The following is a 22,915-nucleotide window of genomic DNA, read 5'->3' on the forward strand; positions in this document are numbered from 1 at the left end:
TGATGATATTACAATAGTCATCCCATGTTGTAAAACGCTATCCAACAGAACTCAACTTATTGGGTCTGTGCTAAATACGATGGAATCCTGGATGCAGGAATTGAAGTTGAAATTAAATCAGGAAAAACAAAATTCTTCCTTGTGTCATCACAAAAGATCATTTTTGAATTCAACATCATATAGAATAAGCCCTACAATTAAAATCTTGGGAGTTGTTCTTGATCAGTGCTTGACCATGAAAAATCAGATAGACGCAGTGGTTACTAAACCTCATGGAAATTACGTACCATCAGATCCTACTTTAATGCCACTACTTCTGAGTATACTGGACTATTGTAATATTGTAGATTTGGCTAGACTGACCCTGGTTCAAACTACGGCAGTAAGAATGAGGAAGTATGACCACGTTATTGTGAGTTGCATTGGCTTCTGGTAGAGGCCCGGGTGATCTTTAAGTTGGGATGCCTATACTCTAAAGTTGCCCCATTATATCTGTTGCGGCGCACGAGAATAGTAGAAAATCTCATGCCCTATTTACGTTCCCTTCAGTTAAGGGTTGTAAAAGTAAGAAACATCACGGGCATTGTCTTTCTCACCAAGCAGCTTATTATGATAAAGATTTCCGTCCATTACTGATCAGATCCACACCTTATGAACATTCTAGAAAACATTTGAAGACTTTTCTTTTTTCCAAATTCTTGATCAATTAGATTTCTGTATATCACATTATTCCTGTATTTTCTCATAGCATAATCTTTTGTTAACCGCATTGAACTTCTGGTTATGCGATCTAGAAATTTGCTATTATGTTAGGGTGACAAGAGGACCTACCTGAGCTGCTGGCTTCTTTTCTGCCTTCCCCAAAGAACGAGATCCGCGTTTCTTCAAAGAATTCTAAGGGAAGCAATAAGCAATCATCATATTCCACCTTCTGGGATGTGAAACTGCATCTGCATGTAACGTGTCATGTACATTCATATCTACAGAATATGCACATTTAGGAATAGATTCCATAAATGGTGCCTAAAAATATTAACACTGAAAAAATATAGCGCTCGGTGGCAGCAAAACACAAGTAGCATGCATAAATGTGAATATTCTACAACGTGCACCAGAACACTTAGGGCTCCTTTTACAAAGGAGTGCGCACTAGCTGCTACCGCCTCCTCTTGAGCAGGCTGTAGTTTTTGGCCAGCGCGTGATGAAAAGGCGCATGCGTTAACCCCGCTAGCGCGCCTTTGTAAAAGGAGCCCTTAGGAGCAGAGCTCTAAAATGTTTAGCTAATTTCTTCCCGAGATATTTTCCCAGTGGCAAATGGAAGATAATGGTAGTTGAGCAGCAGAATGAGGGTGAGTGCCTTCCTCAGTTAAGTCACTCTTAGCGTTACCCTTCTCCTCCACTCCACGTTCCTTTCATCTAGCTGCCCCCATGCCTGGAATAAATGACCCAAGTTTGTCCGTGAAACCCCTTCCCTTTTTTAAAAGTAGACTGAAACCCCACCTTTTTGCTATAGCTTTCAACCCTTAACCCTACTCCTCTACCCTCCAACCCAGCCTGCTGATGAACCATTCCCCTTAACTGTATCCATGACATCCTGTTTGTCTGTCTTGCCTGCTTAGATGTAAGCTCTTTCAAGCAGGGACTGTTTTCTTGTTCTTTTTGACTGTGTGCGTCTGGTAGCGCTATAGAAATAATTAATAGTATTAGTAGTATCTTCCATTTTCACGCTTTATTGGCACCTAACCTATGGTGCACTATATAGCCTTACCCCAACCCCAAATTCTATAAAGCTATTAAAACTGTACACAAATTAAATGAATACATGCACGTTAGAAATTGCAGTTTTAAAAATGATTTTTGTCCACATACGACCTGCTTAACACATGGAAAAACCTGTTTAAAATGTCTGTGCAAATATTTGCATCTGTCTAAAGCAGGTGCAAATACACCTGCTGAGTAAAGGAATCTCATCCCCGCTGGTTTGCATTTTAATAAGGGAAACCAAGAAAAAAATAGGGGTTTCAGTTCAAAGTCGTCCATACAGTATATATTAAAGTTTCCTAAATGCAGACTTGCTGTATCATTGAGCTCACTTGATTTAACTGTTTTATAGAAAGCTGTATGATAACTTATGTTTAACTTTATTTTTATTCAAAGAGCAGCAATACAATTAGCAAAATGTAAAACTTTCACACAAAATAATGTTGCATCGTAAAGAAAAAAATAAGACGAGATACAAAAGAGTCTCCAAGCTTCACTGCTGGTAATACATGATGAATAGAACAGCTGGCAAAATTAATAACTTCCCTCTCTATCCCTCCCCAGTTGTACAAATACTTATAAACGTGTTCATTATTTATATTGGTTATTAATTTACCCCTCCCCCTTTTACAAAACCCCAAAAGCGGTTATTAGCGCAGGTAGCCGCGCTGCTCCCAACACTCAGAGTTCCTATGAGCATAGGGAACAGCGCGGCTCCCTGCACTAATAACCACTATTGCGGTTTAGTAAAAATGGGGGGGTTAATAAAAAGAAAACATTTAAAAATATGTATATACACACACTTGTGGCCTGGAAGCCCCAAAGCAAAGTTTCAAACTTGACCTGTTTGTGTTCTACTCGTACCTCGTAGCAAGAGGACGCTAGCACTTTATAATTATCTTGCTCTTTTTTCCCTCTATATTTTCCAAACGAAACACAATTTGTTTGTTTAGAATTCTTCTATCCTGCCAAATCTCCACCGGATAGATGAGGGCTACCACTACTTATTTTTATAGCATTTCCAGACATAGACAATGCTGTAACATCTACATATGAGATGGACAATCTCTGCTCAACAGGACAAATAAGAGACTATTAAATAACAGATAGAGACCCAAACGGTCCATCCAGACTGCCCAACAAGATGACAGATGTTGCATTTGGTGCAAGATAATGTTTTTCAGGATTAAACACACTGGCCTCATAAACCGGACAACAGCAACTTACCATCTTGCCAACCTCATAAATGCAGTTATACGATGCAATCTTGGAATATAAACGATTTTGCTTTCAACCCTAATGTATTCCCCTCCTCCACTGCTCACTAGCATCATTTGCTAATAGCAGCTTTATTATTCCATCCCTCCCCCCCAGACATATGAGTATCATTACAGGAAAGATTAAAACTTTAAAAAGCAAACAAAGGGTTAAGATTTAAAAGCAGCCTCAAAAAGAAAGACCTTTGACCTAGATTTGAATAGGGCCAGAGAGAGCATGACATACCAAACTCAGAAAGTCTATTCCAGGCATCTGATGCAGCAACAGAGGAGAAGGGTAGGGATCAAAGTCACTTACCCCATGAATGGAATTCCCAAGGAGGGGTTCAGGGAGAGAAAAAGAGAGGAGACACTACAGAGCTGCAAAATGAATGTATATGTAAGTCAGTAAGAAGACTTTCAACAGATAGGGACCCAATGAAGTGACATGCAAGTGTAGAGAAATTGGAACAGACTCAAGGGGAAAGAGACACAGTAGTCCCACGAATGAAGTGGATCAATCGAGAAGTTTCCAAATAAAATTTTTATTGGTGGAAAGAAGGGATACAATTCTGCAGAGAATGACTCTACGTTGCAAGTGGGAGACATGCAAAGAAGGACCAGGTTGTAGTAGTCTAAGTGGGAGTTGATGAGATTGTGGTTAAGGTAATTAGTAGTGTGTTCAGAAAGAAAGGAACACATTTTAGTGATGTTCGTGAGTGGAATATGTGCAAGAGAAAAAGGACATAACATAAGAAAAGCCTTTACTGGGTCAGGCCAATGGTCCATCTATCCCTATATCCTGTCTTCAAGGTGACAAATCCAGATCACAAGTACCTGGCAAAAAGACAAAGAACAGCAACATTCCATGCTACTGATCCAGGGCAAGCAGTGGCTTCCCCATGTCCCCCAAAGATGACTCTACAATTGCAAGCTAAGGACTAAACTAAACTAAACTAAACCTTAAGTTTATATACCGCATCATCTCCATGGATGTTGTGGAGCTCGGCACGGTTTACAAGAACTTAAAATATAGGAAGAGAAGGGGAAAAAAGGTTTACATGAACTTATATATAGAAGAGAAGAGTAAGGAGGGATTGAATTACATTTTAGTGAAAAGCCAGGTTTTCAGTTGCTTGCGGAATAATTGGAGGGAGCCTAAGTTCCGCAGCGGGGTAGTGAGGTCGTTCCAAAGACCTGTGATTCTGAAGAGAAGAGATTTTCCCAGTTTAACGACAGTGCTATCCACAAAAATAGAGAATGGTGGAAGAGGAGATGTGCTCTCATGGTCACCTCTGCCCAGTCTGACTGCCAAATCTCTTGCCATGCCTCCGTCACAAAATATGTAACAGAATTTTATCATTTTGATGCCACATAGCAAATATACTGTTGCAGTTTTTAAATCAATCTTACCAGCAAGTTTTGACAACTAGCAAGGTTGTTGCACTAACATCCAGTCTGTTAGGTCCCTTTGGACCTTCTGGATACTGTCTGGCCATCATAAACCTGCTGGCACTGTCACAGTTGATTTCTGGGAATTGTAGCCTGCTGGCACTGACCCAGTTAGTCCATGGCCTACAGTATCACTGGGCTGTGCTTCCTTTCTCCGCCCTTTGTTTTATCCTTATCGCCTTTACCCTGTCTTTGCTCTGAAGGAAATGAAGGGAGGGTTATTTGCAATACTGAAACCTCCTGTTTCCAGCACTATCATGTTTCCAGCACTATCACAGAATATGGCTGCAGATAATGACCATTTTCCCTACCCGGTCTGCCCAGTTCCACACTTGGCATAATGTCATTGTTTCCATCCAATTTATGGCACTCCCTTCGCTTTTGCCACCATGAACCATTTGTGCTTATCCCACGATATATATTTTTTTAAATCTCTTACTTTTGTCGTCTCTAGAACCTCCTCACATCCATCACTCTTTCTATGAAGGAATATTTTCTGATGCTGCTCCCTAAAGCTTTGTATCATGAGCATTTTATCTCTGGAAAGGGCTTCATTTAGGATAGAAAGTGTGTATCTTTCCTGTCTCTCCTCTTGGATGTACATATTTAATTTTTTAAGTCTCAGATTATATAGTTTTTATTGCAAATTCATACTATTATGTTATCTCTTTTTGGAGCACCACCAACCTGTCCTATATCTTTCTGGAGGAACAGTCGCCACAACTAGACAAAATATCATTATCTCCTGTAAAGGGTGACGAGTGAAAGTGTAGAGGAAGAGAGAACACCGAATGGGAAGAGAGGGAGGGTTGAAGATATAGATGGGGGATTTTGGGCTCAGGATAGGAGAAGGAAAGAAGGCCAAGAATAGGAGGGAGGAAGGGAGATGGGACAGAGTGGATGTCAAAGGATAACATAACATAACTTTATTTTTCTATACCACCATAATCAAACAATTTCTAGGCGGTTTAACAGTAGAAGACTGGACAATCAGTGAAATACAAATAATTAAAATACAGTTTTCCTAATATATTCAATGTAGAATTTTGATTAACAGTAATAACCTCATTTAGGAAATAAATTTATCAAACAGCGCTGACTAAATTACTTTTCGAAATGCACCATAAGACAACATAACTCCACCAATAGGAGAAGGAAAGAGACAGAAGACTGAGGACAAAGTGTGTAGAAAAGGAGGTCATCATGATGCGTTACAGGGAAGGCTGCAAAGTAGTCTGTCGGCCTCACAGTGGGAGGGGTCCTCAGGGTTCTGCTGCAACTGCGCAGGGGGATGGGAGGGAGAGATGGGTTGGCGTCGGCGTCGGGGTTCTGCTGCACGGGGGGAATGGCTTCGTATTATCTGTTCCACAAAGATGTCATAACATTTCTGAAATAAAAAAGTCTTGACATCTGAAATTCACTTTGTTTAAGGATGATCTGTAATATGTTTATTTGTTAACCATTTAAAGCTCTATTTTATAGGGAAGATGTGGCAGACAAGAACAATGATTAGATTAGATCTAACGCAACACAATGAAATTGCTTTTGGTGTTCTGTTGCATCGAGGGGGGGATGGGAGGGAGGGATAGAAAGAAACTGCGATGATGATCGTTGTGTACACACACACACAAAAAAAAGTCATCCCTGAAAATAAGTCCTAGTGTGTTTTTTGGACCCAAAATTAATATAAGATAGTGTCTTATTTTCGGGGAAACAGAGTTCTATATCACTGTCACATAAAAAGCAGCTTCCTAAACTGTGGGTCAAACCTGCATTTGAGGTCGCAACCTGGTTCCATAGGATATTATTGCCCTGCACTATCCAAAAGTTGCAATTCTTTCTGCAGACGTAAATTGGCTTACAGCATTTTTATTCTAGCAGGTATTCACCACAGTGTTGCAATTATTTAAATAGTGATACAATACAATGTTTGTGATGAATTTTACCATTACCTCTTCTTTTCTTTATTGCATTATTTTAGTTTTATATTAAGTCTTTGTTTTTTAATTTTGAACGTTAGCAGTTACATGCTTTGATTTTTAGAATTAGTGGGCTAGAAATCTTATTCAGAGTAGTGAGGACACAGGGGGATTGCGAAGATCTGCGACGTGACATAATCAGGCTCGAGGAATGGGCATCAACATGACAGATGAGGTTCAACGTGGATAACTGTAAAGTGATGCATGTAGGTAACAAAAATCTCATGCACGAATACAGGATGTCCGGGACGGTACTTGGAGAGACCTCCAGGAAAGAGAATTGGGAGTTCTATTGACAAGTCGATGAAGACATCCAAGCAATGTGTGGCGGCGGCGAAAAAGGCAAACAGAATGCTTGGAATGATAAAGAAGGGGGATCACGAACAGATCGGAGAAGGTTATCATGCTGCTGTACTGGGCCATAGTGTGCCCTCACCTGGAGTACTGCATCCAGCACTGGTCGCTGTACATGAAAGGTCCAGAGAAGAGCGACTAAGATGGTTAAGGGGCCGTACAGCGAAAGATTAGAGAAACTGGGCCTCTTCTCCCTCGAACAGAGGAGATTGAGAGGAGACATGATCGAAACATTCAAGGTACTGAAGGGAATAGACTTAGTCAATAAGGACAGGTTGTTCACCCTCTCCAAGGTAGGGAGAACGAGAGGGCACCCTCTAAAATTGAAAGGGGATAGATTCTGTACAAACGTTAAGGAAGTTCTTCTTCACCCAGAGAGTGGTAGAAAACTGGAACGCTCTTCCGGAGGCTCTTATATGAGAAAACACCCTCCAGGGATTCAAGACAAAGTCAGAAAAGTTCCTGCTGAGCCAGAACATACACAGGTAAGGCTAGTCTCAGCTAGGGCACTCGTCTTTGACCTAAGGGCCGCCGCGTGAACGGACTGCTGGGCGCGATGGACTACTGGTCTGACCCAGCAGCTGCAATTCTTATGTTCTAAATAGTTTTCACTACAGGATTTCATCCATTGTATTTACAACATAAAAACACAACGGCAGATAAAGGCCAAATGGCCCATCCAGTAGACCTTTATCTGCCGTTGTGTTTCTATGTATTGTAATGGTGCTAATGGTGTGAGCAGATTTATAATTAATGTTTACTTACACTATAATTTCATGTTTAATATAAGGTAACAACTGTTTTGGGCTGGTAGCACTCTCTAGTGCTATGACTTTGTGACCTTGACAACTCCCTGTGTTCAACCTCTTTCTGGGCTAGCCTTTCTATAGGAAATACAAGTGCCAATCTCCCTGCAAATATTGAAGAGAGCGCTGTTTGGGAATAAGTCCATATTGAGAACTGCAAATATAATAAGAACAGAGAATAAAATGGAAAAAAAAGAAAAAAGTGGAGCTCAGTCTTTATACCAAGAGCATAACTTTGTAGGTTTTTTCCTTTTGTGTTGATTTATACAAAAAGAAAAAAGAAAAAGGACTTCTACAGTCTGGGCTCCAAAATTGAAAGCGAGAGATGGAGATTTGAGAATGACACAGGGACAAATTTTTCACAGTCCCCGCAGGAACTCATTTTCCCACCCTGGTGAGTTCTTTTCCTGTCCCTACCCCATTCCTGCAAGTTCCGTCCTCATCTGCACAAGCCTCAAACACTAAAATCAAAAGTGTTCGAGGCTTGTGCGGTTAAGGCAGAGCTTACAGGAATAGGGCAGGGACAAAACTCACGGGGACGGGATGGAGAAATGGAGTTCCTGCGGGGAAGAGGACAAATCTGTCCCCGTTTCATTCTTTAATGGAGATTAATGAAGTTGAACCTGTGCAGAGGCCAGTTTCAACTCCGGCCACCTTGTTGGGCAGAGTCTTAGGCTAACATTTACCATATAACCATTCATATGGTTATTAAAAAGGAAACTAATAGCAAAAAATGAAGCCACTTACATTATCGGTGGATTTTTATCAAGGCGTCCTACTCTGACACATGTTACTTTTCTCTTCTAGATAGATGTTTAGCTAATTTCTTCCTGAGATATTTTGGAGATTTGAAGCTTTGGATTAATATTTTGATATTTATCGTTTTTAGTTGGATTTTGTTTGTAAATGCCATCCTTACAAGCATAATATTTAAGGGAATAATTTGTACCTAAATATTACTGTTTACATAAATGAAAGGTACTCATTATTTAAATAAAATACCATTAAATCAAAACACATTCATGTTTATATTGTATACTTTCCTCTACCATTTTCTTTTTTCTTATAATCTAACAAATGATTGTATATCAATTTTACCATACTTTTGTAATAATACATACATCAATCGGTCAGTTGTTCATTTACACATTATAATCAATCACTCTACTTGTCACTTATTCTTGTCCATAACAGATTTCAATTTCTTTTGTGTTGTTAATCTCTATTAATTGTACAGTCGCATCAATAGTATCAGTGGTGAGTCCAAAAACACTAATAGATGATCACAAAAAATGTAATGAATTCCATTATGGCAATTGTAACAATCCAACTCTGTATTTGAAAACTCTTTCCTCATCCTTACAAGCATGATAGATCTCCCTAGAAAATGAACAGTCTTGCAATTTTCTGCTTCTCTCTGTTGTTGTAGTAACAGAGTCCTAGAGGTATCAATGACGTGAAAAAGGGTGTTGCAAGGTTGTTTGGTACTTTGGAAATCTGTGTTTATGCCAACAAGTATACCTTTGGAATTATTCTGTTCCTGTATTCTACCTTCTAAATCCAAACTGCCTTATATTCTGACTTTCCTTTGGAGTTAATATAAAGGAAATTGGTTTTCTTCTACATTCTAAAGCCTGTTAAAAATATTTTATCTCCTATGCTAGGCTGCTGTTGAATTTAAAGCTAATTTAAATAAACCAAATCTTGCTAATATGCCACTATTAGGACAGAGGTTGGTAATCCAGTGGTGGGGAGGGAAAAACTGGCACCAACATATTTTATCAAGGACTAGTTCAAAACATTTCTCACCAGCACTGGGAGAAACAATCCGCTGGAGAAAGACTTTGGGCTATCGCTGCTAAACTTGTTTTCACAGCTTTAGCGATGATTACTTTTACCGATCCGATGCACAAAATGGCTCACCATGTGTTTTTCCCCTCGATCGCCCATTTTTCAATCTGGCCATGCAAAGTAGCTAAACGATTGATGCATCTGGCGCAGGGGTGTTCTGTATGGCAAAAGGGAGTGGGCATCCCCCTCCTGTCATTTTTGGAGGGTTCGGGGGGGATGCGGTGGCTCGAGGGTGCCCGGCGCGGTGGGGGGACAGTGCTGGGGCGTTCTGCATGGGGGGGCCTTTTTCTTTATTTTTAACAGGGTAGATTGTGTGTGTGTGTGTGTGTAATACACACACAACATCTGTGCTATTTAAAAAAAATAAAATAAAAAAAGCCCTAACAGAAGTGACAGGAGGCTGCTTCCCCTGTCACTGCTGTTAGGGCTTTGTACATGTGTCAATTGCTCACTGAGCAAATGATTTGCATGCAAACTTTATAGTGCATCAATTGCTGCTCAAGAATCAGCCAATAGCGAACCAGTCGGTATCTTTAATGCATCTGGCCCTTTATCCTGGGCCAGATTTACTTCTCTCTTTTTCTGGTTTTTCCCTTCAGAAGTAGTGGCCAAGCTCAGTCACAAATTCTTTCTCCAGTGGGTTGTTTCTCCCAGTGCTAGTGAAAACTGTTTTGAACTAGTCTTTGATACAATATTGTTCATCAATTGGATTTTTGTTTTGCCCTCTGCCACTTAAACCTTTTAACTAGTCTTGGTTCACAATATACCCTAAACCGGACTATTGGTTTGTGGAGGTGGGAGTAAATGGGATAGAGTGTGAATCTAGGAAGCCAGTGAATAGTGCTGGACTCCAGACTGGTGGGGGCTAAAAGGGGGCTAGAAGGGGACTCGCATCTCTGCTGAGAGAGCATGCTTTTTTGCCACAATTCTGTCAGCTAGCAGGCTCATTGCATGAGACAGGGAATAATACTTCCTCTTTGAACTTAGAAGTTAAGCCATTTCTATAAAGAAACACTTTCCATTTTGCAGCCTCTCTTCTGTGGAAGGCACAGCTGAAAGAAATCCATGTACAGTGCAACTATCTGTCCTTTAGTGGGAAGGTTAAAACCTGTGCTAAATTCTTCTAACGGTGAGGTTTCCAATTTTTGTTCTGAGGGAAAAAAGCTGGCTTTATGGGGGTTTTGTTTTTATTTTGGGAATGCTCCTTTTTTATGGATGTTCTGTTGAGCTAAATTCATTTTATCTTTACTAAAGGCTAATGTATGCTTTACTGATTCTTGAAATGCTATTTCTTAGGTGTTTTCAGAAGGGTAGAGTATAAATATAAACACACACAACAAATGAAACGGTTTGTGTTCTTTTCATAACCCTGTACCAGGCAGAGATGAATCTTGTGCAGTGAACTGCTCAGATAGAACATTTTGCAGTCACCAACTACGTAACTGATAGGAAGGCTCAGGCCAGCTGCAAGTGTATTCATTGATGAACTGAGCATGGGGGGAATACAGACACCCACCCAGAATCTTACTTCCAGAAGAGTTTGTCATTTAGATTAAGGATCCGTTGTCTTTGGAAGAGTAATTATCCCACATCTGCAGCAAGAATATTGCTTGTGACAATTTTCAGAGAAATGTTACAATGAACCAGAAGGAAATGGAAAAAGTTATTTTACATTTCATTTGAACACAGAGTTCATTGACATTGTGGGCCTTCATGTTTCAGATCAGCCTACTGTGTCATATGGGACCTTGAAGATTAGAGTATATGTTTAGTTTTTCAAGTTGGGCTGGAGCGAGCTTCAATGGCAACTCTTAAACCAGTGCCAGGCAGATTTCTATGGACCGTGCCCTGAAAGTGGCAAGGACAGCTCAAGATGAAGTATGCATTTCTTATCTCATGTTGGGCAGACTGGATGGATTGTACAGATGTCCAAATTCTAACTATACAAAGATAAGATATTGACAGGGTTACCATATGGCTCCAGAAAAAGGAGGATGGATTGAGACATCCAGGTTTTACTTCCTTTGAAAGTAATGATAGTAAGGAGGACAGATTGAGACAGCTGGCTTTACTTCCATTGCTTTCTGGAGCCTAGATATGTACAGTATGTCTAACCCTGCAGTACATCCATATGGCACAGGGGCATAGTGTAGGTATGTTTGGGTGAGACTAGAGAGGGTCCAGCTCTGATCACAGAAGGGGAAGGGATAACTGAGACCTGAGTTCTGCTGCACCTCTGCATTAAGCTGACATGTTTTGTCTGGATGTTTTACAGGGGGTTGTATTGTTTGAAACTGTAGGAGCTTTCAGTAACATTCCTTAATCCTTAACCCAGTAAGTGCAAGAATTTTCTGTCTCTCACTGTCCTGATCTTGGCTGGTGGGTTAACACAGTCAGCCAGTCATTCTGAGATTTCCATCCCTGCATTCAAGAGAGGCTATGAAAGAATCTACTTGTAATACAGAACAGTAGAATTTATCATTGATGCAATGCGTATCAAGGTTTCAAGTTTTATTAGGATATTATATACTGCCTATCAAGGTTATCGAAGCGTTTTTTTACAATCAGGTACTGAAGCATTTTCCCTATCTGTCTCAGTGGGTTCACAATCTATCTAACGTACCTGGGGTTTTGTGTATTTTGGAAATACTTAAAGGCCAAATTAAAAAAAAAAACAGAGTGCCTGATAAATTTAGGAAAATTTCCATCTAAACTAGGGTATCTAGGTTTTCAGTTGTAAATTTGTGTATACAGTATATTTAGGCAGCCAGAATGACCACTTTATGCATACCTTGCTAATGCTGGAAATTGGCACTAAATGCCCGTGTCCTCTTGCTTAAAGAGCCTTAGCTACCCTAACGTCAAACGACAGAATCATAATTCCTTTCCTGCCAGCCCTGATGTGTTCATAAAAAGACAGAGCCCACTGTGCAGTCCTCCCTTTTATCCCTGAAACATTTGCAAAGTCAAGCAGATGCTTTTGCCAAGTTGAACTCCTGCCCCTGCTCTCCCATTCTCAAGCTTGCTTTCTTCTCTTTGCACAGGTTCAGCCCTCCGCCCCAGATTTCTCTACTTCCAACCTGATCTCTGTTTCTTTTTCTTATCCCAAGACTTAAACCTTTCCCTCCACTCCAGCTATCTCTTCCTCACCTTGCTAAGACTCAACTCACTCCATTCACTGCTATATTGCAGCACACATGTGCAATGCACCAGCAGCCTCCCAGCTGTCACCTTCCTCCTCTTCTGGCCTGTGTGAACTGATGTGTGGGTATTGCCTCCCATTGGGGAGACTATGCAGAAACGGAGAAAGCCCAACTGTTAAATGAATACTTCTGCTCAGTCTTCACCCGCGAGGCGCCGGGACTTGGTCCTCAGCTGCAGACAAGGGTTGACTCAGCTGATCCATTTAGTAATTTTGAGTTTACACCCAGCAGTGTCTACTGCGAGCTGTCAAATCTCAAGGTTAACAAGGCAATGGGGCCTGACAACCTACACCCCAGGGTGCTCAGGGAGTTGTGTGATGTCTTGGCGGAACCGCTATCCGCACTCTTCAATCTCTCCCTTAGTACAGGTGACGTCCCGTTGGACTGGAAAATGGCTAACGTCATTCCACTTCATAAGAAAGGCTCCAAGATGGAAACAGCAAACTACAGACCGGTGAGTCTCACATCAATAGTGAGCAAACTAATGGAAACTCTAATCAAATGCCAATTGGATACGATCATGAACGAGGAGAATCTACGTGATCCCCGTCAACATGGATTTACTAAGGGGAGATCCTGCCAATCCAACCTGATCGGCTTCTTTGACTGGGTGACGAGAAAGCTGGATGTTGGGGAGTCCCTGGACATCGTATACCTGGACTTCAGCAAAGCATTCGATAGCGTACCACACCGCAGGTTGCTGAGCAAAATCAGTTCTATAGGATTGGGCGACACGCTGACAAAATGGATTGGGAACTGGCTTGAGGGTAGGCTTCAGAGGGTAATGGTGAATGGCACCCCCTCCGAAACGACGGAGGTGATCAGTGGAGTGCCACAGGGCTCCGTCCTGGGCCCGATCCTGTTCAACATCTACATAAGAGACTTGGCAGAAGGTCTCCGAGGTAAAATAACATTATTCGCTGATGACGCCAAACTAAGCAATGTAGTGGCCAAGAGTACAACAGACAAAAACTCAATGCCCGACAACATGATGCACGACCTACTACTACTGGAGCGCTGGTCTGGGTCCTGGCAACTCAGCTTCAATGCCAAAAAATGCAAAGTCATGCACCTGGGCAGCCATAATCCATGCAAGACTTACACCCTAAATGGCGAGATCCTAACAAGAACTAATGCAGAGCGTGACCTAGGGGTGATCGTCAGTGAGGACATGAAGGCTGCCAATCAAGTGGAGCAAGCTTCCTCCAAAGCAAGGCAAATCATAGGTTGCATACGCAGGAGTTTCGTCAGCCGTAAGCCTGAAGTCATTATGCCATTGTATAGATCCATGGTGAGACCACACCTGGAGTACTGTGTGCAATTTTGGAGGCCGCATTACCGAAAAGATGTGCTGAGACTAGAGTCGGTGCAGAGAATGGCAACCCGGATGATCGCTGGGCTCAAGGATCTCCCTTACGAGGAAAGGCTGGATAAGTTACAGCTCTACTCACTCGAGGAACGCAGAGAGAGGGGAGACATGATAGAGACGTTCAAGTATCTCACGGGTCGCATCGAAGTGGAAGAAGATATCTTCCTTCTCATGGGTCCCACGGCAACCAGGGGGCACCCGTGGAAAATCAGGGGAGGGAAACTGCACAGTGACACCAGGAAATTCTTTTTCACTGAGAGAGTGGTTGACCGCTGGAATAATCTTCCACTTCAGGTCACTGAGGCCAGCAGCGTGCCTGATTTTAAGGCCAAATGGGATAGATACGTGGGATCTATTCACTGAGTTAGGTGGGGAAGGGTCATTGCGGTGGGCAGACTTGATGGGCCGTGGCCCTTATCTGCCGTCTATTTCTATGTTTCTATGTTTCTATGTTTCTATGATGTGCCAAAATTCTGCACGTTATACTTTTCACAGTTGTATAGAATTCCTTCAGGAATAACTCTGTTCTTCCGCGTCTTGTTTCTTTTGGCATGGATTGATTGAATGCTGAACTCAGCAGGAAGCAGATGTATGAAACAAACTGAGTAGGTCAGCGTTGCCTAATTAGACGATGGAGCTTTATTTTGATTTAAGTAGTTAACAGCTGGCTAAAAACGACACTGACTGCGATTCTGAGCAAACCACTTCAACCTCCATTGCCTCAGGTACAAACTCAGATTATAGGTAGGCCTGATCCAGGATCCCATCTTTCTCCTCCAGCTTCCTCTAATCTCTTTCTTCCCCTTATTTCCTTTCCCTCTCATTCCTCTGCTCCCTGACTTTCCATCCTCCCCTCCCTCTGTGCCTCCATCCTCCAATCTTCTGCCTCTCCTTCCTTTCCTTCTCTTATTCACTAACTGCCTTATTTCCCAGCCATAATTTCTGTCGTATTCTCCCCTCCTAAAGGATTAAGGGGCCCTTTTTCTAAAGCTTAGCATGTACAAATAGACATTAACTCTTGCTAAATGCTGTGTGTCCAGATGCACTAAAGCCAGCGATTGTCACTAAACCTGTTTTAACAGCTTTAGCGACGATCGAATTTGCTGACCCAAATTTTATAACTTCACACTTCATCCCTGTTTCTAGGTCATTAATAAATTACATTGAACAGCAGCGGTCCGAGTACCGACCCCTGCGGAACACCGCTCGTGACCCTCCTCCAGTCCGAGTAGTGGCCCTTCACTCCAACCCTTTGCTTTCTGCCCGCCAACCAGTGTTTAACCCATTTGTATACGTCCCCTTCCACCCCGTGGTTCCACAGCTTCCTAAGTAGCCGCTCATGGGGTACCTTGTCAAAGGCTTTTGGAAGTCGAGATAAATGATGTCTATGGGTTCCCCTTTGTCCATTTGGCTGTTTATCCCTTCAAAGAAGTGCAGTAAGTTCGTTTGGCACAATCTTCCTTTGCAGAAGCCATGTTGGCTCGCTTTCATTTGTCCATTCTTTTCTATGTGCTCACAGATGCTGTCTTTTATCAGTGCTTCTACCATCTTGCCCAGAACTGAAGTCAAGCTTACCGGCCTGTAGTTCCCCGGGTCACCTCTCAATCCCTTTTTAAAGATAGGTGTAACATTCGCTATTTTCCAGTCCTCCGGGATCTCCCCAGTTTTCAAGGATAGGTTGCAAACTCGTTTGAGTATTTCCGCTATTTCGTTTCTTAGTTCTTTTAATACCCTTGAGTGGATTCCGTCCGGGCCCGGCGATTTGTCGCTTTTCAATCTATCTATCTGTTGGAGGATATCCTCATAGCTTACCTCTATTGTCGACAGTTTTTCTTCTTGGCCTCCATTTAAGATCTCTTCGGGTTCTGGTACATTGGATGTGTCCTCGCTTGTGAAGACTGATGAGAAGAACTTGTTTAGCCTATCAGCTACCTCTTTTTCCTCCTTTACCACTCCCTTTCTGTCTCCATCATCCAATGGTCCTACTTCCTCCCTCGCCGGTTGCTTCCTTTAACGTATCTGAAGAACGATTTGAAATTTCTTGCTTCCCCAGCCAGTCTCTCCTCGTATTCTCTTATTGCTCTCCTAACCACTCGGTGACATTTTTTTGGTGTTTCCTGTGTTCCTTCCAGTTTTCCCCGATTTGTTTTTCATATTATTTAAAACAACTACACAGATTGATAGAGACAAGATGGTGAACTCAACAGACATGTATGTGTAAGGGTGCTTAGTGGAGGTTGGTGGGCTTTTTTCACAAGGTGGCTAAAAGGAAAGAATTTCTCTCCTCTTGTCCAGGGAAGATGTAGGATCCCAGGAAGGGGTTGGAAAGGCCATACTATATCTGAGAATGCAGCACAGTGGTTAGAACTGCAGCCTCAGCAGGTTGAGGTTGTAGACGCAAACCCATGATGCTTCTTGTGACCCTGGCAAGTCACCTAATCCCCCATTGCCCCCAGGTACATTAGATAGATTGTCAGGCCATGGGGACAAACAGGGGAAAATGCTTGTGTACCTGAATAAATTAATGTAAACCGTTTTGAGCTCCCCTAGGAGGATGGCATAGAAAATTGAATAAATAAATAAATAAATAAGAACATAAGAATGGGTCGGACCAATGGTCCATCAAGCCCAGTAGCCCGTTCTCACGGTGGCCAATCCAGGTCACTAGTACCTGGCCAAAACCCAAGGAGTAACAATATTCCATGCTACCAATCCAGGGCAAGCAGTGGCTTCCCCCATGTCTTTCTCAATAACAGACTATGGACTTTTCCTCCAGGAACTTATCCAAACCTTTCTTAAAACCAGCAAAGAGCTGAAAATGCAGGAGATTGTTCCAAGAGCATCTTGAGCTGAAATTGCGCTTTGTGCAACACCCACCCCCCCTAGTGCCCCCACCACCCCCATTGTGTTGCAGCCAGGCAGAGGAGGCATGGAGGGGTGCAGTTTTGGTGCCCTGCATCCTGTGAGAGTCCACACAAAGCTCATTAAAATCCTGGATTGTTCCTCCTTTCCCAGGGCATAACTCTGACAGCTATTCACTTGTATTTTGGAAGTTGGATTCTTCTTGAGAGGAATTTAAAGATTCAATTCTTTTCTGGTTAATGACCCCTGTTCTCGTCGTGTGTTTTCTTTTGTATTTTTTCATTTTTTATTCCCTTCATTCCCTGTTAATTGTGTTTTTTCAAATTATTGCTTTTTATTATTGGTTTAAGATTGTTAATGGATATTATGATATAGTAATTATGAAAAACAACACCACACCCCTTTCTGACATCCTCTTGTCTCTCATCAATGAGGCTGTTTGTTGTTGCACTTGACTTGACCCTGGAGCCCAAGGGCCAGCTCTGATTCTCTGTAACCCAGGTGTGATATTCATTTAAAGGATCTACCTAAACTAAACTATCAACCAATTTGGAGCTCGACTCGGTTAACATTAAGAATAAAAATAATGCAAAAGAACAGGACGAGAGAAAAACTGATACAGGAGAGATAGACGTAATTAATTTCCAAAGTGCTTGGCGAACAGGATTGTCTTCAAAGCCTTTCTAAATAAGAAGAAGGGACCTAGGCACCTTAGTAACAGTGGCAAGTTATTCCAGAGCTCTGTCAATTTGAAGGAGAAGGAATAACTCAATTGCTTAATAGATTTATTTTTGTCCTTAAGAGAGGGAAAGGAGTGTTAATTTCTGAGAACTTCTAGCCAGATGAGATCTACATGCGTTCCAGTCCAAAGGGACAAGTGTAATAAAGAGACCAAATAAAATCTTAAATGCAATATAGATGTATTTAAATTGAATTCTCAAATGAACTGGAAGCCAGTGTACGTTCGTTGAGCAATGGGACACATGGTCAAACTTACTCTTGCCAAAAATGAGCCTGGAAGCAGTATTCTGTATTCTACCTATATGTTGAATATACTCTAGATGTGAATTTGCAGTAACCTTTAGGCTTGCAGTGTATCTAGGATGTCTGAAAATCCAGCTATAAGCATGTGAGACTGGCAAGCGATCAGCCTTCTGTCCTCAGTGTATACTCTATGGTATTGTTTGCAGGGAGGGAAAGTGGGTAGATTAAATGAATCTTGATGTTATTATCTGCACAAGTTGCTGTATTCTGACAAGAGTCCATAAGGGAAAGGTGTTCTGTCTGCTGCCTGCAGGGAAAGAAATATGACGCTCAGAGTTCAGGTTGCATGTAGAAAGATGAAACTGTACCATGAGCATATGTTGATACTGCTGTGCTCCACATGTGGCATTCGCTGTGTCTACATATGAATACAAAATCACTAGAAAGGCCATCTTTGAAAGGGTTGCTCTATAATTAGCCTTCCCAGTAGGTGAAGGAAGTGGCAAGGTATGACTTTCAGTCTGTTGTAACAGCGTATAGAGCAGCCCTAATTCCTTCTTAACAATTTCAATTTTTGGAATTATTCAGAATATTGTGAGCTGGATAATTTAGTTTAAGAACAAACAGCAGTTGATCAGCAGTGACAGGGAACTGGTGTAGGAAGGGTCAGAAAATTGAACCATTTTGTGTACAGTAGTTAACAATTTCCAGGAAACTAGCGTCCCAGGGATCAAATAAATGTAATTCTTTTCTTCTTAGCTCCCATGTTGATGAAACCTAATCTTTGTGTTTATTTTCTCACCTCTACAGATTGAGGGTGTGTTACAAAATAAAACAAATGAGAAAATTGTGACAGAAAGGGCTTTTGAAAAATACACTATGGGCCCAATTCTATAGATGTCGCCTAAAAAGTTGCCACTGGCTAGTGCAGTAGTCAGCACAAGTCTGTAAAAGATATACTGTATAGAATCGCACTTAGTGCCATATAAGCAGTGATAGGCATCGCTGGGCATACAAAATTTTAGGCACATGTATTTATGCCATGGTTTACTTGTCCCATATAAACCAATTTGTACTTTATGTTCATCAATTTCAAATCGATTAGCTTCACCACCAATTCTTACTCGGACTGGAAAAGCGTCACGAGTGGAGTGTCGCAGGGTTCGGTGCTCTTCAACATATTTATAAATGACCTGGAAATTGATACGACGAGTGAGATGATTAAATTTGCAGACGATACAAAGTTATTCAGAGTAGTGAAGATACAGGACTGCAAAGACCTGCAATGTGACATAAACACGCTTGAGAAATGGGCTGCGACATGGCAAATGAGGTTTAACGTGGATAAGTGTAAGGTGATGCATGTCGGTAACAAAAATCTTATACACAAATACAAGATGTCTGGTGCAGTACTTGGAGAGACCCCCCAGGAAAGAAACTTGGGAGTACTGGTCAACAGTCAATGAAGCCGTCTGTGCAATGTGTGGAGGTGGCGAAAAGGGCGAACAGAATGCTAGGAAAGATTAAGAAGGGAATCACGAACACATCGTAGAAGGTTATCATGCTGCTGTACCGGAACATGGTACGCCCCCACCTGGAATACTGCATCTAGCACTGGTCGCCGAACATGAAGAAGGACACAGTACTACTCAAAAGAGTCCAGAGAAGAGCGACTAAAATGGTTATGGGGCTGGAGGAGTTGCCATACAGTGAGAGATTAGAGAAACTGGGCCTCTTCTCCCTTGAAAAGAGGAGATTGAGAGAGGATATGATTGAAACCTTCAAGATATTGAAGGGAATAGACTTAGTAGATAAAGACAGATTGTTCACCCTCTCCAAGGTAGAGAGAACGAGAGGGCACTCTCTAAAATTGAAAGGGGATAGATTCTGTACAAACGTAAGGAAGTTCTTCTTCACCCAGAGAATGGTAGAAAACTGGAACGCTCTTCCGGAGTCTGTCATAGGGGAAAACACCCTCCAGGGATTCAAGACAAAGTTAGACAAGTTCCTGCTGAACCAGAACGTACGCAGGTAAGGCTAGTCTCAGTTAGGGCACTAATTTTTGACCTAAGGGCTGCTGGGCATGATGGACCATTGGTCTGACCCAGAAGTGGCAATTCTTATGTTCTTATGACTGATGTCAACTCAAAATTCTGCCTTTTCTTGCCTCTGTACCCAATCTTTGGAACTCCCTTTCAACAGAGTTACGCTGTGAGCCTACTTAAAATCTAGATCTTTGTTAAAGACTTATCCTTTTGGATTGGCCTTTTCCTAATTTTAGTAAGTTAAGAATTAAGAGATTTTTAATTTTTCCATCTTTGGGCTAACAGGTCATGCAGCGACTATTAGTAGTGAGGTTTAAATTCAACAGGGTTGGCTGAAGTCAAGCCTGTCTGTGTTCTATCAGGTGAATCTAGTTATCAAAATTGAGTAGCTAAAGGGTGATATACCCATGTTGGATAACTTTGGGGGGGGGGGGTCTGCAGCAAAGCCCTTAGGATTAAAATGAGTCCTATGACAAGACCCCTTTTGTTCCTAAGGGAACTCAAGAGGAGGATGTTTATTTTTCACTGTATCTGCTGAGAATTCTTTTGTGAATAGAGCTTGAAATGACATTACATTACTGGCTTCTATTCCGTCTGTACCTTTCAGTTCTAAGCGGATTACATCAGAACGATAACTGGACATTTCCAGGAAGAGAAATACAAATTACAATTAAGACGTAAGGTCTAAAGCAATTTTGATGAGTAGATTCTAAGAGGGGGAGAGAGGGGAAAAGGAAGGGATTAGGACGTTTGGGTGAATTTCTTGAATAGTAGGGTCTTGATTTCTTTGCGGAAAGCCTTGAGGTCAGTTGATGCTGTCAGTAGGTTGGTGATGGAGGGGTCCAATTGAGCTGCATGTGTTGCAAGTAAGTTGTCATACATCTTTTTGCGTTTAGTTCCTTTAAAAGGGGGGAAGGAGAAAGGGGATTGGGTTCTCCTCTGTCTGGTTGAGAGGTTCCTGTTTAGACGGTTGTTTAGGTGGGTGGGTGCCGTTCCGTTTAAGGTTTTGAATAACATGCAGTATAGTTTGAATTGGATGCGGGCTTGTATTGGAAGCCAGTGTGAGTCTAGGAAGGCGTTGGTGATGTGGTCAAATTTTCCAAGGGAATAGATCATTCTGAGGGCAGTGTTCTGCACGGTCTGTAGTTGTTTTATTAGGTAGGTAGGACAAGAAAGGTAGAGGATATTGCAGTAATCCAATAGACTTAGGACTTGGTATTGAACTATGAGTCTGAATTGTTCTTTTTCAAAGAATTTTCTGATTTTGCGAAGGTTGCGCATGGTGAAGAAAGCTTTTTGTGTGATTTTGTTGATTTGCACCTGAAGAGTGCAACCTCTGTCTACTGTTACTCCAAGGAGTTTGAGAGTGGGTTGTAGGGGATATTTGGTGGTTTTTATTTCTAGCTCAGTTATAGAAGGGGTTTTGTCCTTTTCAAGCAGTAGAAATTTAGTTTTATCTGGGTTGAGCTTCAGTTTATGTTCTGTCATCCATTTTTCCACTGCTTCTAGAGTTTTTTCCAGGGTGCCTGATTTGGTGGGGTCTTGTGTGTCAAAGGGGAGGAGTATGGTGATATCGTCTGCATAGCTGAATGAAGTTACTTTGAGTTTGTCTAACAGGGTACCGAGGGAGGAAATGTAAAGATTGAAGAGCAAGGGTGACAGTGGGGAACCTTGGGGTACACCGCAGGGGTTGGTCCAAGGCTCCGATATAAGATCCTTTGTTTTTATGTAAATGACAATGTGTGGGTGTAGGATACAATGGAGCAGTGAATCTGTTCCTCTTTTAGGTTGCCATGTAATATTTGTAGATATAAACTAGAATGACTTGAGCATTTTATCACTTTATTCTTGCAAAGATTCTATTCAGGGTAGCAGACACTATAGGGGAGCTGAATGTGGTGCAGGAGACATCTGGCTGCTGCTGATACAAATTAATGCACAGCAGGGTCACTGATTAGCGTCATGCAGGTGACATGTAGGTGCAGTCGGGGCTTGCTGCTGCAGCCAAAAATGGTGTGCAAGTGTTGACTGCAGAATGTGGTATGCAGTTGTATGAGCAGGGTTCCGGACATTTTGGGAAGGATAGTGGTGAAAAAAGATACTGATTACATGTGCCGATAAGCATTACCACCTGAAGAAAAAAAGCCAAATTTGTTGGTGGGGGGTGAGGCAGTATATGTAAATATAGATAAGATATATAAAAGCCTTTAGGCTTCCAAGTCATTTGGAGACATAGGGCTAGATGCACAAAAGATAGCGACTCGATCGTTGTTGGCGATTCTCTGACCGATTCTCCAACAGTAATCTGATGCACTATCAAATTTGCTTGCAAACCCACCGACTCAATCGCTCAGTGAGAAACTGAGACATGCGCAGAGCCATAACAGGAGTGACAGGGGAAGCAGCCACCTCCTGTCATTGCTGTTAGGGCTTCTGTATTTTTTTTAATGGAACAGATGTGAGCGAGTTAAACATGTACAACCTGTCCCATTTAAAAAAAGCCCCCCCTCCCCGCGCCATGCCCTCCCACCAGCATCCTGAGCCACCATCCACCCCCACACCCCGACCCACAGCAAAATGGCAAGAGGGATGCCCACTCCCTCCTGCCATTGAAGGAACTCCCTCACCCCCTCCCTCCCAAAAAAGGCAGGAGGGTTGCCCACTCCCTCCTGCCAAGAAGGCGCCAACTTCCCCTCCAGGCCCCTCTGCCTCTTACCTTAAAAGTTGGAAGCAGGAGGTACTGGAAACACCCCCTGCTCCTCCTTCCTCGACGACGACACTGGGCCTTAGGCTCAGACATCTCAGGCCCCTCCCTTGACTGCGTCAATCAGGGCCTTAGGCTGCTCCCCCTTGTATATGGGATACAGGAAGGAGCCTAAGTCAGTTCCTGATTGGGGCCAGATTGGCCAATCAGAGATTTCCTTAGGCTCCTTCCTAAGGAAGTCCCTGATTGGCTCAGACGCCTCAGGCCCTGTCCCTTGGGAGGGGCCTGA

The 22,915-nt window shown here is 42.2% G+C and overlaps 1 protein-coding gene across 4 annotated transcripts in view; it reads right to left on the reverse strand.

Annotated features, from left to right (window-relative positions):
• The window catches only part of SOGA1 (suppressor of glucose, autophagy associated 1), a 119,351-nt gene that overhangs the window by 71,190 nt on the left and 25,246 nt on the right, over window positions 1-22,915 (reverse strand). For all 4 annotated transcript variants that reach the window (XM_033962977.1, XM_033962979.1, XM_033962978.1 and 1 more), the window contains exon 4: window positions 832-894. In XM_033962977.1, coding sequence (XP_033818868.1) covers window positions 832-894 — 63 coding nt within the window. The remainder of the gene's footprint in view (window positions 1-831; window positions 895-22,915) is intronic.

This window comes from Geotrypetes seraphini, chromosome 11 (genome assembly GCF_902459505.1).
Source record: "Geotrypetes seraphini chromosome 11, aGeoSer1.1, whole genome shotgun sequence".
Lineage (NCBI taxonomy): Eukaryota > Metazoa > Chordata > Amphibia > Gymnophiona > Dermophiidae > Geotrypetes > Geotrypetes seraphini.